The sequence below is a fragment of the Chiloscyllium punctatum genome, chromosome 9 (assembly GCF_047496795.1).
Source record: "Chiloscyllium punctatum isolate Juve2018m chromosome 9, sChiPun1.3, whole genome shotgun sequence".
In the NCBI taxonomy this organism is placed as follows: Eukaryota; Metazoa; Chordata; class Chondrichthyes; order Orectolobiformes; family Hemiscylliidae; genus Chiloscyllium; species Chiloscyllium punctatum.
Genome location: NC_092747.1, coordinates 36,546,137 through 36,561,880, shown reverse-complemented (window position 1 = coordinate 36,561,880; position 15,744 = coordinate 36,546,137). Strand labels below are relative to the sequence as shown.

The 15,744-nt window shown below is 39.4% G+C and overlaps 1 protein-coding gene across 7 annotated transcripts in view; it reads left to right on the top strand.

Moving 5' to 3' along the window:
- The window catches only part of brca2 (BRCA2 DNA repair associated), a 117,337-nt gene that overhangs the window by 29,462 nt on the left and 72,131 nt on the right, over positions 1 to 15,744 (top strand). For all 7 annotated transcript variants that reach the window (XR_011961497.1, XM_072577242.1, XM_072577243.1 and 4 more), the window contains 3 exons: positions 103 to 4,896; positions 9,246 to 9,344; positions 12,201 to 12,279. Coding sequence is in view for 6 of the 7 variants with exons in the window: in XM_072577242.1 (XP_072433343.1) it covers positions 103 to 4,896; positions 9,246 to 9,344; positions 12,201 to 12,279 (4,972 nt within the window). In the remaining variant the exon portion in view is untranslated. The remainder of the gene's footprint in view (positions 1 to 102; positions 4,897 to 9,245; positions 9,345 to 12,200; positions 12,280 to 15,744) is intronic.

Below are 15,744 nucleotides of genomic sequence, written 5' to 3'. Positions count from 1 at the left end.
TTCGCTTTAAAAAAAAACTATTTGGTGTTGCTGATTTCTATATTTGACATTAGTTTTAGTTATATAGTTTTGTGAATTGTTTTTGTTTTTTTAAATTTTCAGAAGACAAAGTGGTTACCAGCATTGTTGATGATCCTGGCATTGATCGCTCTGAAGCCAATGAGAAACATGACACTGAAGCAATTGAAAATCTGCAACAGAATCATTGTCTTCCAAAGCAGTGTGACAGTGTAGAAAACAAAGTGGTGCCTCAGCATCTTAAGGATAAAACTGATGAAAATGTATCCAATGCTCCCAGTAATGGCAAGAATTGGGATCATTTTGTGAACAGCAAGCCTGTTTCTTGTGGCGGAAGAGATGGTAGAATTTTTGCCACAGCTTGTCACACAGTGGCTAAAAAGTTGGCTTTTGAGTCTAAAGTGACGTTGACTAATAGTTTTGGTGCTCAGGCTGAAGTTGCTGAGGACAGTGATGTAATTTCGGTTGTTAAATCTGCTCAACCGGAGAGGACATGTGTAATTCAAAACAATATTATGCAGAATAAGGAGAAGTCTTATTTAGAGTTTAGATTTTCACCTTTCTCTGATGCAAATCAAAGTCCTTTGCATTATAATTGCAGTACAAGAAAACTTGGTGGAAACACAGCTATCCATAATGAGCTTGATAGCAATTCTACTTTTTTACCAATTTCTACACAATTATCAACCAAGAAATTATCCTACACTTCAATTTTATCTCATACAGTACCTCCTCAATCTTCCTGTATCACTAATATTTTGCACAAAACAAAGAAACTTTATGATCTTAAATGCAAGGGAACTTTGGGGGAAAAAGTTTGTTTTTCTGAATCCTGGCAACTGAAACCAAGAGGCAATGCGGAGATATCAACATCATTGAGTAAAGAGAAACAATTAGAGGAAAGCCTTGATACTAACAAGGGGTTACGAAATGAGAAGCAGCGACTTGACTCCCATACTTGTGTAGAAGCTGAAAAGAGACAGTGTACTATTAATGCAGATTTCCATATTGGTAATAGAAAAATTGCAGTGTTGGCATCCACTTTGAAGAGCAGAAAACTGATCGCTGAAGTAGACAATGATGCATTCTTGACTTCAAAACCTGTACTAGTGCAGTCATTGCCAGAATGTGAAACAAAATCTGTAGAAAGTACTTGTACAGAATGCATGGATATATCTGGCATTGAAATTACGATGAATGAATCTTCCAGTTTGACACCAAGCTGTATGAATTCTCTTAAAAGAAAAAGTGAAGCTCTTTCTGCCTCCAACACTGAAGCACAGCTGCATCGGCCTGCTGAGGTTACTCGACCTTCAAATTCTGTTGTTCCGAAACAACAGGATTCAGCCAGAGTGAAATCTCAGAATGCACAAGGTGACATTGGTTCTGTGACAGTGACAAAAGAAATTTGTACACTTTCAGAAAACACACACAATCCACTGGTCACTGGAAGTTTTGAATCTTGTCAACATCGGCTCAGTTACTCGAAACCCTTTGAACAGTGTACAGATTTATCTGCTGATACCATTTCGAAAGAAGAGCTTGAAAATGAAAACTTAAAAGTGAACTCTGCACAGGAAGTTGTTTTTGAATATGTCCCTTCAAAAAATAGAGTCAGGAGTCAAGAAAGATGTAGTCCTTCCTCTTCATCCAAAGTGGATGTTAAAACTAAATCCCCTGAATCCAAGTTTACCACTGAAAATGTTAAACTGTGCCCATCTGACAATGGAGAAACGCAAACTTCTGATTCCTTTGCAATCTTATCTCAGCCAAAGTTGCTTGGAAAATGCACTTATTTAACTGGTAGTCAAATACAACTAACAGAATTGTTTCGTGTGTTAGAGGACACAGATACCCAGTTTGAATGTATGCAGTTTAGCAATCAATCTACAGTCGAACTAACAAATAAAGATACAACCCTTCTGATTACTGAGCATTTAGATCAGACTTCCCCAGCTCCTCCTTTGGAAAGATGGAAGGATGTTAATTTGGTTAAAAGTTTGGGCCTTGAGCCTTCAATGCACTTAGATAACAAGTCATGCAACACCCCACAGCATGCAGCATCCTCAAAAATGAGCACCACACCTGAAATCTGTTGTCAGAACATGGAAGAAATACAGCAAATTATATCAGATAATCTTGTTGATTCCTTTGCCTTGAGCAATGGAGAGAAAGATGCAGCATCGTCAACAGTACCAAATGTCTGTGTGAAAGCTATGGAACTTAGCTCAGATATTAAAATTAAACCAGTTACACTTGGTCAAGCAGTTCTATCCCTGAACGACGACGTGACATTTAAGGGGGAGTACAGAGGATTTTGTGCAGCAAGTGGGAATAAAATAAAGCTTTCTGTCGAGAGTCTGAGAAAAGCAGCAAACATTTTCAAGGACATTGACAATGATCAAACTGCTGCTCAACTGGGCAATTCTGTGACTAAGTCTGAAAACTTAATTGAGGATAAATCAGATGATCAAAAATCTTTAGAAGCTAACGAGTTGCATCAGCTATGTGCAGCTCTTGGCAATCATTCATCTGCTTATAGTAAAAATGAGGGTATATTGCAAAGTGGACATAAAATTGAAATCCGTGATAAATACATGAGTGGTTTCCAGTCAGTCGGGAGAAGGAGATTTGCTGAATCTGAAGAAGCAATGCAAGATAAAACAGTATATTTGACCACTAAATCAAGTGTCTTGAAAAATTTTGACACTGAGAACAAAGGGAAACAGAGTACAATTGAAAATACAACTTGGGAAAAGAGCACATGGCAACCTGCCTGCAGTGGCACTAAAGGTACTGGGAACAAGGAATTAGGTAACAGTGAAATAGATCCTGAAATGAAGTGTTTCCAGACTGCAAGTGGTAAGAGAGTCACGGTGTCTAAAGGAAACTTGGATAAAGCAAAATGCTTATTTGAGACTGAAGATTTCTTTAACGAAAACTTGCAAAACTCCAAGCTTCCAACTGAAGTAGCAAAAAATGCACCTCAACAACCTGATGAGAGTGTAAATATTTTAGAAAGCCATGTGGTGAAAAATGATGTAAGTATGCAACTCAGTGATCCAAAAGGGAGAATTCAGACAGAATTAAATGTTACAGTTTGCCCTACGTTTATAGTTCACTCTGAGAGCAATATTTCTGAAACCAGTTCCATTCAAAATAGGTCACTGTTTGCTGCTCCAGGCACTACCATGAAAGGATTTCAAACTGCTAGTGGTAAATTAGTTCCTGTATGCAAAGCATCTCTTGATAAAGCAAAAGTTCTATTTGCTGAGGAGGATGTATTCCATAAACCTATAAAATGTTCTACTGAAACATCTTCAACTGTATCTGCTTGTCCACATACAGGTTCATCAGTAATTCAGAATGCAAAGAAGAAACCGTTGATGAATGTCCACAGTCCTGAATTGCTTCACCATATCAATTCTAAAAGTGAATTGCATCCGTTTTCTTTTCACAGCAAGCATGTGTCTGAGCATTCAAATCTGTCCAATAGTACAGAAATGAGAGGTTTCCAGACTGCTAGTGGTAAAAGAGTCAATGTGTCAGAAATGGCCTTAAGTAAAGGAAGGGCTTTATTTGTTGAAGAGGATTTTAATAAATTGGGAATTCAAGACAATTTAATATCATCTACAGATAATAAAAATGTGCTTTCTGAGGACAATATTTTAAATGATAAAGAAGCTAACCTTCCACAGAGGTTAAATATGACTCATCTGATGACTGTTCTTCCAGTTAAGCAATCATTTGAGATATTTGCTGCAAATGGCGACATTATTTCAGGAAGTGAGACAAATGTGAAATATGTGCAAGAAAAATTTTCAGCTGATGAGCCTGGGGACAGCAAAATTTCAATTTCAGATCAAGATGCTTTTGATGTATCTAAGCCTTCTCAACAGTTTTTTAATACAGGATCTATTGCTCTTGGTACAGCAAGTGGCAAGTCTGTATGTGGTTCAGAAGAGTCTTTGAAGAAATGTAAACACTTATTTAATGATGTGAGAGTTAGTGAAAAAATTAAGATTATGGACAATGGTATGACCTCCAAGGAAAAGCAACTTTCTGAAGAAACATGGAATCCAGACACCTCCATCAAAAAGGCATTTCTTGGGTTCAACACAGCAAGTGGAAAATCTGTTTTTGTTTCTGATAGTGCACTTCAGAAAGTTAAGCATGTGTTAAGAGAATTTGACAATAGTGATTCTTCTATAACTAGCTCAAAAGCTGCATTTTGCAAAAATCCTCAAATGCTGTTAACATCCACCTGTTCTTCATCATTGTTTTCTAATGCTGCTATGAGCAGAGACCAAGCATGTGAAGAAGAAAGTTCAGAATTGATTCATAAATCATCAAATAACTCTGCAGAGAATATTTCGGTCTTGCAAAATTCTCCCCAGGTAGAGTTAAATGAAAGGGAGATAGACAGATCTACAAGAAATTTCGTAGATTATTCAAATAAGAGTGTTTTCATGTCTGGCTTTCAAACTGCTAAAGGGAAGAGAGTAATGGTAGAAGAAAGTAGTTTAACTGCAGCAAGAATGCATTTAGCTTCAACTGAAAATGGTGAATTGGGTCATTCTCCTGAGAGAGTAAATATGCCCACTGGAAGCAGAATTAAATCAATTTCCACCATGAACAATGAATCTGCATGTATAGCGCATGCTTTGAATTGCAAACATAGCATGTATCCCAATATATTGGAAAACAACATGGCAAAAGTAGCTGTGGAGGATTTAAACGCTCTGATGAAAGATGATGAAACTTTTGATACTACACCACACAAGTCATTTCAAAAATCCTATGGCAGTATCAATCAATCTGTTAGACCAAACTTAAAAGCGGGAAAAAGACTCCGATCAGAAGGAAAGACTACAGCAGGTAAGTTATGTTAACTTTAGTCAAATCATTGAAGATAATCTTTGACTTCTATAAAGGCTTAATCCAGATGCTCTGAATTAGTTGAGCCCTGGGCACTCCAATGTAGACCACTGTAATACATACATATACTTGGCAGATCCAGCAAGTTGCTCATTCTATTTTAAATCCACTATTGGCTCATTAAATATTAGAATGTTCGAAAACAGTCCGCAATGTGCGCAGCGTGTTTCTTGATCTGAAGAACAAATTGCTCTTGGTCAGCCTTGGATTCTCTCCACTTCTTCAACTCTGCTCCTTCCAACAAGCCACCTCCAAACCAGTTCTTTAAACCTAGCTTATCATCACCTTAAACTACTCTTCCTTGGTTCAATAGCAGCTTCACTGAATCTGTTATGCATGGCTAAGGTCTTAAATTAATATTTTTTATTTTTTTTCCCAGTGAGGCAGTTTCTTCCCAGATGACAGTGATGGAAAATAAAAATCAGTCATTAGAAGGGCTTAAAATTGAAGAGGTGTTGGATAAGCAATTGGTACTTAAAATTGTAAGGCATCAGGATGGGGGTGTGGGGAGGTGGTAGGGGTGGGGAAAGGAATATGAATAGCATGAAAAATGTGCGTTAATCCTGATGAGCTAACACAGACTTGTGAACGGATGATCATGTTGGAATGCTTTTAGGTGATAATGTGGAGAGTTGATAAGGGCAATACTGTACATGATATGTATGGGCTTCCACTTGGTAAGAGTTACAGTGGTGCACAATGATTTGATGAAAGTTCAACAACTTGTATTAAAGGGAATTTAGCACATGGATACTAAATTGGTATGAAAGGAAACAGCGTCATCCATGTTTAACTGCTTTTCAAGAGGTAGCTTACTGTATGAAATCCATTGATATTGAGCACTTTGTCCATCTCGTTCCTTGGAAACTAACATCTTTTTATTATCAATCCCTGTGGAATCAACATGGTTTTGTGAAAGGGAAATCATATTTGACAAATATTCAAGAGTTCATTGAGGATATTGCAAACAGAATTGACAGAAGGGAACCAGTAGGTATAGTTATTGGTATTCTACAAGACACTTGATAAGGTGCTATATATTGCACTAGGTAAGAGCTCATGGTATTGGGGTTAATATATTAACCTGGATTGAGGATTGGTTAACACACAATATGCAGTGTCATGATTAATGAGTCTTGTTCAGATTGGAAGAACTAATTAGTGGAGTGACACAAGGATCAGTCCTAGGGCCTCAATTATTTATCTATATTAAGGACTTGGAGGAGGGTACACAGTATCCAAGTTTGCTTCTAATATAAAAATATTTGAGAGAGCATGTTGTGATGAGGAATCCCTAAGTGGATATCGATAGGTTGCGTGAATGGGCAAAAACGCAGATGAAATTTAATGTATAAGGTGTGAGGTCATGCACGTTAACAGGCAGAATCAAAAGGCAGACTATTTAAATGGGGGGAGACTTCAAAGAAGTGGAGCACAGACTGATTTGGATGTTTATGCGTGAAATACAATGTTTAGCCGGCAGCTTCAGCATGCAGTTAAGAAGGCAAATGGAATTTTGACCTTTTGTTAATTGATTGGAATTTAAAATAGGGAACTGCAGTTGTAACAAATGTACAAGATGTCAAAGGGCTGCATTTGGAGTACTATGTACAGCTTTCTCCAAATTTTAAGTGAATAAAAACACAAGTATGGGCATTGGAGACTGTTCAAAAAAGAATCATGAGGCTGATTCCTGGGATGAAGTGGTTGACTTCCAAAAACATTAGGCATTTATTCACTAAAATTTAGAATAACACTTTTTTTTTCTTCTCCGTGTTCGTGAATGTCTAGAATACTCTACCTCTGAGCACTGTGAAAGATAAATCACTGGAAGTATTTAAATGGGAAGTAGATAGATGAGATTAGATTCCCTACAGTGTGGAAACAGGCCATTTGGCCCAACAAGTCCACACCTACCCTCTGAAGAGTAACCCACCCAGACCCATTTCCCTCTGACTAATGTACCTAACACTATGGGCAGTATTTAGCATGGCCAGTTCACCTGACCTGCACATCTTTGGATTGTGGGAGGAAACTGGAGCACCTGGAGCAAACCCCCACAGACACTGGGAGAAAGTGCAAGCTCCACACAGAAAGTCGCCCATCTGGTACTGAGAGGCTGCAGTGCTAACCATTGAGCCACTGTGTCACTCTTGGGTTTTTGAAATATTGTGGAGTTGAGGGCTATGAGGATTTGGCACAAAAGAGAAGTTGTGGCCTGGGACATTTCATCTATTATCTTATTGTATGGCATTTCAGGCTTGAGGGGTGAAATGAGGGTGGCACAGTGGTTAGCACTGCTGCCTCAGCGTCTGTGTGGAGTTTGTGCATTCTCCCCGTGTCTACGTGGGTTTCCTCCAGGTGCTCCGATTTCCTCCCACAGCCCAAAAATGTGCAGGTTAGGTGAATTGGCCGTGCTAAATTGCCCATAATGTTAGGTGCATTAGTCAGAGGGAGATGGGCCTGGATGGGTTGCTCTTTGGAGGGTCGGTGTGGATTTGTTGGGCCAAAGGGCCTGTTTCCGCACTAAGTAATCTAATCTACCCCTGCTCCTATTTCTTAGGTTCTCCTACTCCTTTTCTACTAGGCTGCTTGACCATGCTGGTGATTAGTCAATCATCACCTTGTTCTGCATTTTCCTCCAGAGTATTCATAAACTTTTTAAAATTTATTTTCCGCAATTTCTTCATGACAATTTGTTGTCATAATGGTGCTAACTGAAATCTTTCCTTGTGCCCCAACTTCAGGACGCTAATATCAGTCTAGAAAAGTAGTGGTCCTAATATCCAGTCTTGGGCAAATCTAAAGCCTAAGCCAGAACTGCAGAGGATGCACTCCCTGTCCATATATTTGCAGTACTCATTTTTGCACGTGCCTACAACAAATATCGTCTGATCAGACCAAGACAAAAAAGAATACAATATTGGTCTTGTTTCCATCCAGAATGGGTGGGGTTGGAGTCAGAAAGGAGTGGGAAATAGAAGGAAAGGGGAAATAGCCTTGATGGGAGGAGCAGGTGGGCAACTGTGCCAGCAGCAGATGAAACTGCAGTTGCGTGCCAAATTCCTTTTCCTGTTTAGTGGCAGAAACTACAGTTCTTTTTTTTAAAAAAAAAGTAACAATTCAATCTGGTTCTAGGTGCTCCACCTAGTTTTGTCGTATCAATGCTGACCTGTATCCTTACTACCACTGTACCGTTTGTACAGGGGTCTGTCTCCTGGAAAGTAAATACATTAAGACTCTGGGTCCTCTTCTCTGCAGCTGAAGAACATACAGATACATTGCACCAGTTTAAATTAAACAGAACAATTGATAGCCTCTTGTTGATTTGTTTCTCAAGACAGTGCACTGATCAATCAGAGCCAAGAAACTTTTAATTATCAGATGGTGTAGTTTCCATGGTAGTGCCTCTACCAATCAAAGTTCACTCGCCAATCAATCAATACATGTCCTAATGCAGTTTAAATGCCTACTTTCCTCTAAAAATTTGTTCTTGAATGACTGCAAGGTTTAAAGCCTCAACACAGGCTTTTTTTTCAGCAATAGACATTTGCTGAAATTAATATGTTGTCGAAATAGCAGTTTGCAACAAATAAACATACACCCAGCATCCTGTAGAGACTCAGTGTGGTTCTTCCCATTTCTTCATATGTTTTCTATTCTGACAATGTAACCTTCCACACCAACCTGATCCAGATCTACAAGAGGGTTTGCTGTCCTCACCTTTCACCTTTTATAGCCTCCATATTGAATCCATCATCCTCTGTCCACGAATCCATCAGTGCTGCACTCACTGGGTTACATTGACTTCCTGTCCCTAAAGCACTGAATTTTAAATCCTCTTTTTCCTCTTAAAATCTTTTTTTAACAGCTTTGTCCACCTGAACTTTCTAACTTCCAACCTTTAGTACCCTCACGAGCCCTCTTTTTGAATTTTTCTCACCTATGTTCCCTCCATTCCCCACACTTTTGAGGATTAACGTTTAGCATGTTCCATTCTGCAGTGCTGTCTCGAAACCAATCTTTGCTGTCCTTTATCCTTTTAGCACATATTTTCATTTATATCTAAGACTCCTTAGTTGTCCTTTTTTTTGCTGTGAAGTATTGAGACTTCTGTTCATGTCATTTACATGCACGCTGATAATGTAAACAAAATAGAGTAACAAGAAATTTATTTCACAGTAATCAATTATATAAGAATGGAAAAATGAGCATTGATACTTCTTAAAATGTTTAATAACAATTTAACATTATTTAAATAATGAAACTGCGAATGATTTTTATTTCAGATGAGCCTCTCCCAAAAAGGCAGCTGCTATCTGAATTTAACAGAACTGTACACAGTGATCGCAAAGTTGAATTCAAACCTTTACTATGTAATCCTGAAGGTAGGCAGATAATTCTGTGTAATTGGGTTCTAAAACTCAAAAGGCATTGTTTGTTACCATTTGCGCTTTCCTTCATCTTTTGGTTTTGTATTATTTCTAGCTAGGAATTTAAATTTGAATGTGAGGAGTTATGTAAAGCTCCTGTTAGTTCATTGATTTTGTTTTTCTGTCTCTGGGTTTCTTGACATTACACCCTGACTGGTAATGGAAAATTACAGCTGTCATCCTGTGTTCTAGCCTCCTTAAGTCAATTGTAAACATTTTTATGCTGGTGAGAGAAGTTAACAGTTCTGCCGTTAGTGAATGTAGGGCAGATACCACTGAAATGGTAAGCTTTTAATTTTTCAGAAAGGTGACAAAATATACCTATTATAATTAGACTTGTTCATCTTGTTACAGTAATTAGGACAATTCTTTTTGATTATTAGAAACAAACTTGAGGATTAGTGTTAGAAAAGTAACCAAGTTAAAGATTATCAGTGTGGTTTCAGAAGGGGATATCTTGCCTGACCAATGTTTTCACGATAGGATGTTTCTGTAAAGAAACCTTCAATAGAGTCCTGCCTGAATTAATGCAAAAGTAGTCTGAGGCGGTTAGTACCCTGAGTAAATATTATTTGTCTTTTATGGTGCTACTTGTATAATCATCACAAAGTAGACTTTCTTCAGACAATATTGGTTAATGTAGATAGGGAGATTGAGATGTTTCACAGCTTGACAGAGTAGCAGAAGCGTACACCTGCAGGTGTGATCATGTTGATGATTGGCTTTATACTGGACAAATTCCATTTGAGATACCATCGAGAGCACCATTGAGTAGCAGTTGATTTGCCACACAAATGGCTCTAGTGATTATTTTACCCGCCAGGAGCAGCAAGACAGCTGTGCATAAAACAAGTAATTGTAATTCCTGTGTATATGTATAGATGTAAATATCTTTAATGTCAGTAATCTCGTGAGTACATCAATTAAAGCAATCATAAACATGTGAGTCCTGCTCTTCGTCATGCAATTTTAGCAACAATGCACTAAAAGATTGAAATTGTCTGGGATAGTGTGGAGGTGAGAAACTCCATGATAGTGACTATGATTGATCTTTACTTTCACTGAAACAGAATGTGACCAAATCTGGATTCTCTGTCAGCTACATCTGATTAACACTTGACAGTATGTTGTTGCCATTGTTGTCTTCTCATAACAACAAATTGTGTATAATGTTAGCGATATTTTCAGTTTTGAAAGCTAAGGAGATACATGGATATAATTAAGTGATTTGGAACTCTTTAAAGATTTTTTGCATTTTTAGATTTATAAAATTAATATAGCATTATTTGTAGTCATTCCACTGAAACATTGAAAGACTGAGCAATTTAAGGTCTGTAATCTTCTTTTGACTTTGTCAGCTGTGTGTGAGGCACCTTGCGTCTCTTTTACTATCCTGTGATTGCTTGTTAATGGTCAGCAATATTATCCCATTTTGGAGCAGCATCCATCAGTATTCTGTCATCCCGGTGGATGTAAAACAATGTTATATTTACCCTGAGGTATGCCTAAGGAACATTGACATTTGGATGGATCTGGGTGTAGAAGCCCACAGATCCCTTAAAGTGGCAACACAGGTGGATTAGGTGGTTAAGAAGGCGTACAGCACATTTGCTTTGATCAGTTGGGGCACAGCTTAGAAAAGTTGGCAAATTATTATTGCTGCTGCATAAAACTATACTTCGGCCATATTTGGAATATTGTGTGCAGTCCTGGTTACCATGCTACCAGAAGATGAGGGTGCCAAGAACGTTTATCAGGACGTTGCCTGGTCTGGACAGTTTGAGGAGAGAGTGGATAAACTCCGATTGTTTATGTTGGAAAGATGGAGGCTGAGGGGCAACCTGATAGAGGTCTACAAAATTATGAAAGGTATACTTCGGGTGAATAATCAGAGGCTTTGTCAAAGGGTACAAAAGGTCAACTACAAGAGGCCACAGGCTCAAGGTGAGGGTGGGGGAGAAGTTTAGGGGTCAAGTATGGGAAAAAAAATTTAAGAGGATGGTGGGTGCCTGGAATGCAGTGCCACTGGAGACGGCGAAAGTAGGCATGTTAGCACTGTTTAAGGTGTATTGTGATAGACACGTGAACTGGAGGTGAACAGAGTGATAGAAACAACGTATAGGGAATACATAGTGAGCCTAGGTAAGGAATAGGAATTGGTGCAAGGCTTGGTGGGCCGAAGGGCCTTTCCTGTGTTGTATTGTATTTAACACTTTAAGGGATGGAAATAACCTGATTCAAGGTTGGCATGTGGAACTAATACTATGAGTAGACCTTGGGCCTTTGCAGCTGCAGGCTCTGTAGATGTAATTGGAAAGGAAAGAGAAGCCTGCCTCAGACTTCATCTATTATTCACAATATCTGTAGATTTCTTAATAAGAAATTATATATAAAGATACATTGCAATTTTCTATAAATATCTTCTTGAAACGTGCCATTACAAAGGGGCACCACAAATATTGTTGAAATGCAGATTTTGAAAGAAGCATTTAAAAGTTCATGTTAAGCAAAAAAGCTTGCCTAAACAATAAATTATTTCCAATTTTTTTCAATGGGTACACTAATTGTTCAATTCTACATCAAGTTCATTCAAATTAATATTTTTAACATTCTACTAAACACTGATTTCGTTACCAAATGTTAGTAGAACTCTTCTCTTTGGAATGGGAAAAATATAAGAAGAGAATTTTTTATTTATTCTTTTGTGGGATGTGGGTGTCACTGGCTGGCCAGCATTTATTCCTGTCTCTGCAGAGTATTCAAAATGAAGAGTTTTAATAAATTGTGAGAAAATGTTTTTTTTCCCTCCAGGAGTACTTTGTGACCGAAGGAAATTCATGTATATTGTCCCAATGAAATCTGTTGCTTGTGGTCCATCTGTAGACAAAAGGTAATTTTGTTTTTTTTTTCAGAAATGAACTTTAACTTCTGCTTTAAAAAGAAACTACAGTTTAGATTAGATTAGATTCCTACAGTGTGGAAACAGGCTCTTTGGCCCAACCAGTCCACACTGACCCTCCGAAAAGTAACCCACCCAGACCCATTTCCCTCTGACTAATGCACCTAACACTATGGGCAATTTAGCATGGCCAATTCACCTGATGTGCACATCTTTAGACTGAGGGAGAAAACAGGAGCACCTGGAGGAAACCCACGCAGACACAGGGAGAATATGCCAACTCCACACAGACAGTCGCCCGAGGCTGGAATTGAACCTGGGACCCTGGTGCTGTGCGGCAGCAATGCTAACCACGGAGTTGTAATTTGTGTAATTTTACTGCTTTATAGCAAAAGTAAAACTTAAATTATATTCGGTATTTGCATTAAAAGTGTAATTTTCAAGTCCACCTCTTAATTTTTAAGAATTCTTTGCTTTTTCCTCATGCTCTCAACTTCTTTCTCCCCCCAACTATTTATTCACTTAGCTTTTAAAAGCTATTATGAATTCTGCTTGTACCATTTCTTCTGCTAGGGTATCTGTGTCCCAGCAAAAGGTGAAATAATGTAGATGCTGGCAATCTGAAACAAACTAGAGATCTTCATGGAATCATGGAATCCCCACAATGTGGAAACAGGCCCTTCGGCCCAGCAAGTCCACACCAACCCTCCAAAGAGTAACCCACCCAGGCCCATTGCCCTTACCCAATATTTACCCCTGACTAAATCACCAAACCTGCACAACTTTGGATTGTGGGAGGAAACCGGAGGAAATCCATGTAGACACGGGGAGAATGTGCAAACTTGCGCAGACAGTCGCCTGAGGCTGGAATCAAATCTGGGTCCCTGATGCTGTGAGGCAGCAGTGCTAGCCACTGTGCCACCCCAATTTGGATTTGAAAGGTATTGAAATATAGATTTCAATATATTGACACACACAGATATTCAGTGCAAAAGGCAAAATAGTGTTAATGATGGAGAAAGTGAAAAAGCGCAAATCAAGTGTAAATTGAAGTATGAAAGATAGAGGGAAAACAAACTAAAAGAATTGTGGATGCTAGAAATCTGAAAAAAACAAATATGCTGAAAATCTCAGCAGGTTTCCAGCATCTGTGGAAAGAAAATGATGTTTCAGGTCAGGTGACCCTTCAGAATTGATGGAAAAGGATTTTTTTTATACAGAAGGTTGGTAGGGTGGAGCCAAGAGAGAGAAACCATTGTACAGTTAAAGGAGTGGTTAAAGGTCAGGGAATGAATAGCTGCTAATGGAAACAATTAGTGGCTGATATTGAGTAATGTGTGGTAGCAGCCCGTGTAATGACAAGCCCTGGTATGTCAGGGTGAGTGAAAGCATAAAAAAAAATGCTCAAGTCCAAAACTGTTGAACTCAATATTAAGTTCTGAAGGTTAGAGTGATCCCAAGGAGAAAATGAGGTGCTGTTCTTCCAGCTTGTGCTGGGTTTCGCTGGAGCAGCAAGGCTAAGACAGAGCGTGATGACATATTGAAGTGGCAAACAATTTCAAAGCTCTGAATCTTTTGTTTTTTGCGGACAGAGCATTGGTGTTCTTGTTTCCCCTATGTTGCTGCTTCACCCGGAAGATGTGTCTGGGACCTTGGATATTGAGAAGGAAGCAAGTAAATTGTCAGATTTACATCACCTCCAATAGCAGGGGGGAAGGTGGGGGTAAGTTGGGAGTGAAGGAAGAGAAGACCATGATATTCAAGAGAAAATATTCCTTGTGGAAGGCTGACAAGGGAGGGGAGCAGAAAATGTGGCTGATGATCCTCTGGATATTGATGTTAGTGGGATGGTAGATGAGGACAAGGGGAACCAATTATTGTGGGAGGAAGAGAGGGGAGTGAGGGTCGAAGTATGGGAGGTGGGTCACATCTCGGCTGAGGGATTGTCTATCATGGTGCTGGGGAAATCCAAGATTGAGGAAGAAGGTGGACGTTTCTGAGGCCCTCTTATTGAAATTGGCATCATCAGAATGGATGCAAAGGAGATGGAAGAACTGAGAGAATGAAATGGAGTCTTTACAGGAAGCAGGGTGTGAGGATGTATAGTCAGGGTAACTGGGAATTTGTGGGTTTGTAATGTATATTGGAAACTAGCTATCCCCAGAAATGGAAGCAGAGATGTTGAGGAAGGGAGGAGTTAAAGATGGACTAGATTAAGGTGAGAGCAGGATGGAAATTGGAAGCTACATAGATAAACCAGCACAGGCCTTGCTAAGTTTCTTGAGCATTCTGTGTGTTTGTTCCACTCTTTAGACTGTAAGACCCAGGAGTATAATTAGGCCATTTTTTTGTAATTCATTTGTGGAATGAGGACGTCACAGGCTAAGTCAACATTTACTATCTATTCCTAATTGCCTAGAGTCAACCAAATTGTGGGTCTGGAGTCACATAGGCCAGACCAGATAAGGATGGCAGTTTTGTTGGAACAATGGATTCATGGTCATCATTAGAATCTTAATTCCAAATTTTTATTGAATCCATACTTCACCAGCTGCAATGGTCAGATTCAAACACAAGTCCCCAGAACATTACCTGGGCTTCTGGAATAATCGTACATAGATAATACCTCTTGGCCATCACCTTCCCTTGTTTGGCCTATCAGGTCTGCTCTGCCATTTTGATCATGGCTGGTATGCTTCTCAATTCAATTCTTCTGCCTTGTCCCAGTAACCCTTGATCCGCATACCAGTCTAGAACCTATCAATGTGAGATCTACAGATTCACCACCCTTTGGTTGAAGAAATTCCTCCTCATTTCCTCACCTCCATTCTGAATGGTCACCCTTTCTCTCTGACTATATGCCCTCAGGTCCTAGTGTCTCCCAGTGGGAACACCTTCTCCACACCCACTTTATCAATGACTCTCAGTATTCTGGTAGTTCAATGAGACTTTCCCCTCATTCTTCTAAACAGACCCAGCGTCCTCAACCATACGATAATCTCTTCAATCCCAGGATCATTCTTCAAGTGGATCCTGTCCATTGGAAAGCTCCCTCCTTCCCGAGTACCAATGCTGCCAATGTCCCATGAATTCAGATCTATTTCTCTCCGCCAGTCTTTGAGGCACATAGTTACCTCTTTAATCTTGTTGACCTTGTGCCAATTTGCTTGTGCCTCAGGTGGTAATACAGAGATTAATACCTTTTTGGTTCTGTTTGCTAATTTGGCAAAAACGCTTGGCATCAGCAATGCGGCCATGAACTGAGCGGGTGGTGAAATAAATGGGAGGGGGGTAGGGCTGGGGAAAGGGAGCTGAGAGTGTGATAGGTAGATGCCGGTGGGGTAATGGTGATAGAGCTTCAACATGTTGGGCAAAACTGCCCCCCCCACCCCAATCCAGAAACTCCCCACATATGTTGGGGACACCACCCATGTCCTCCCCCTCCTCCAAGACATT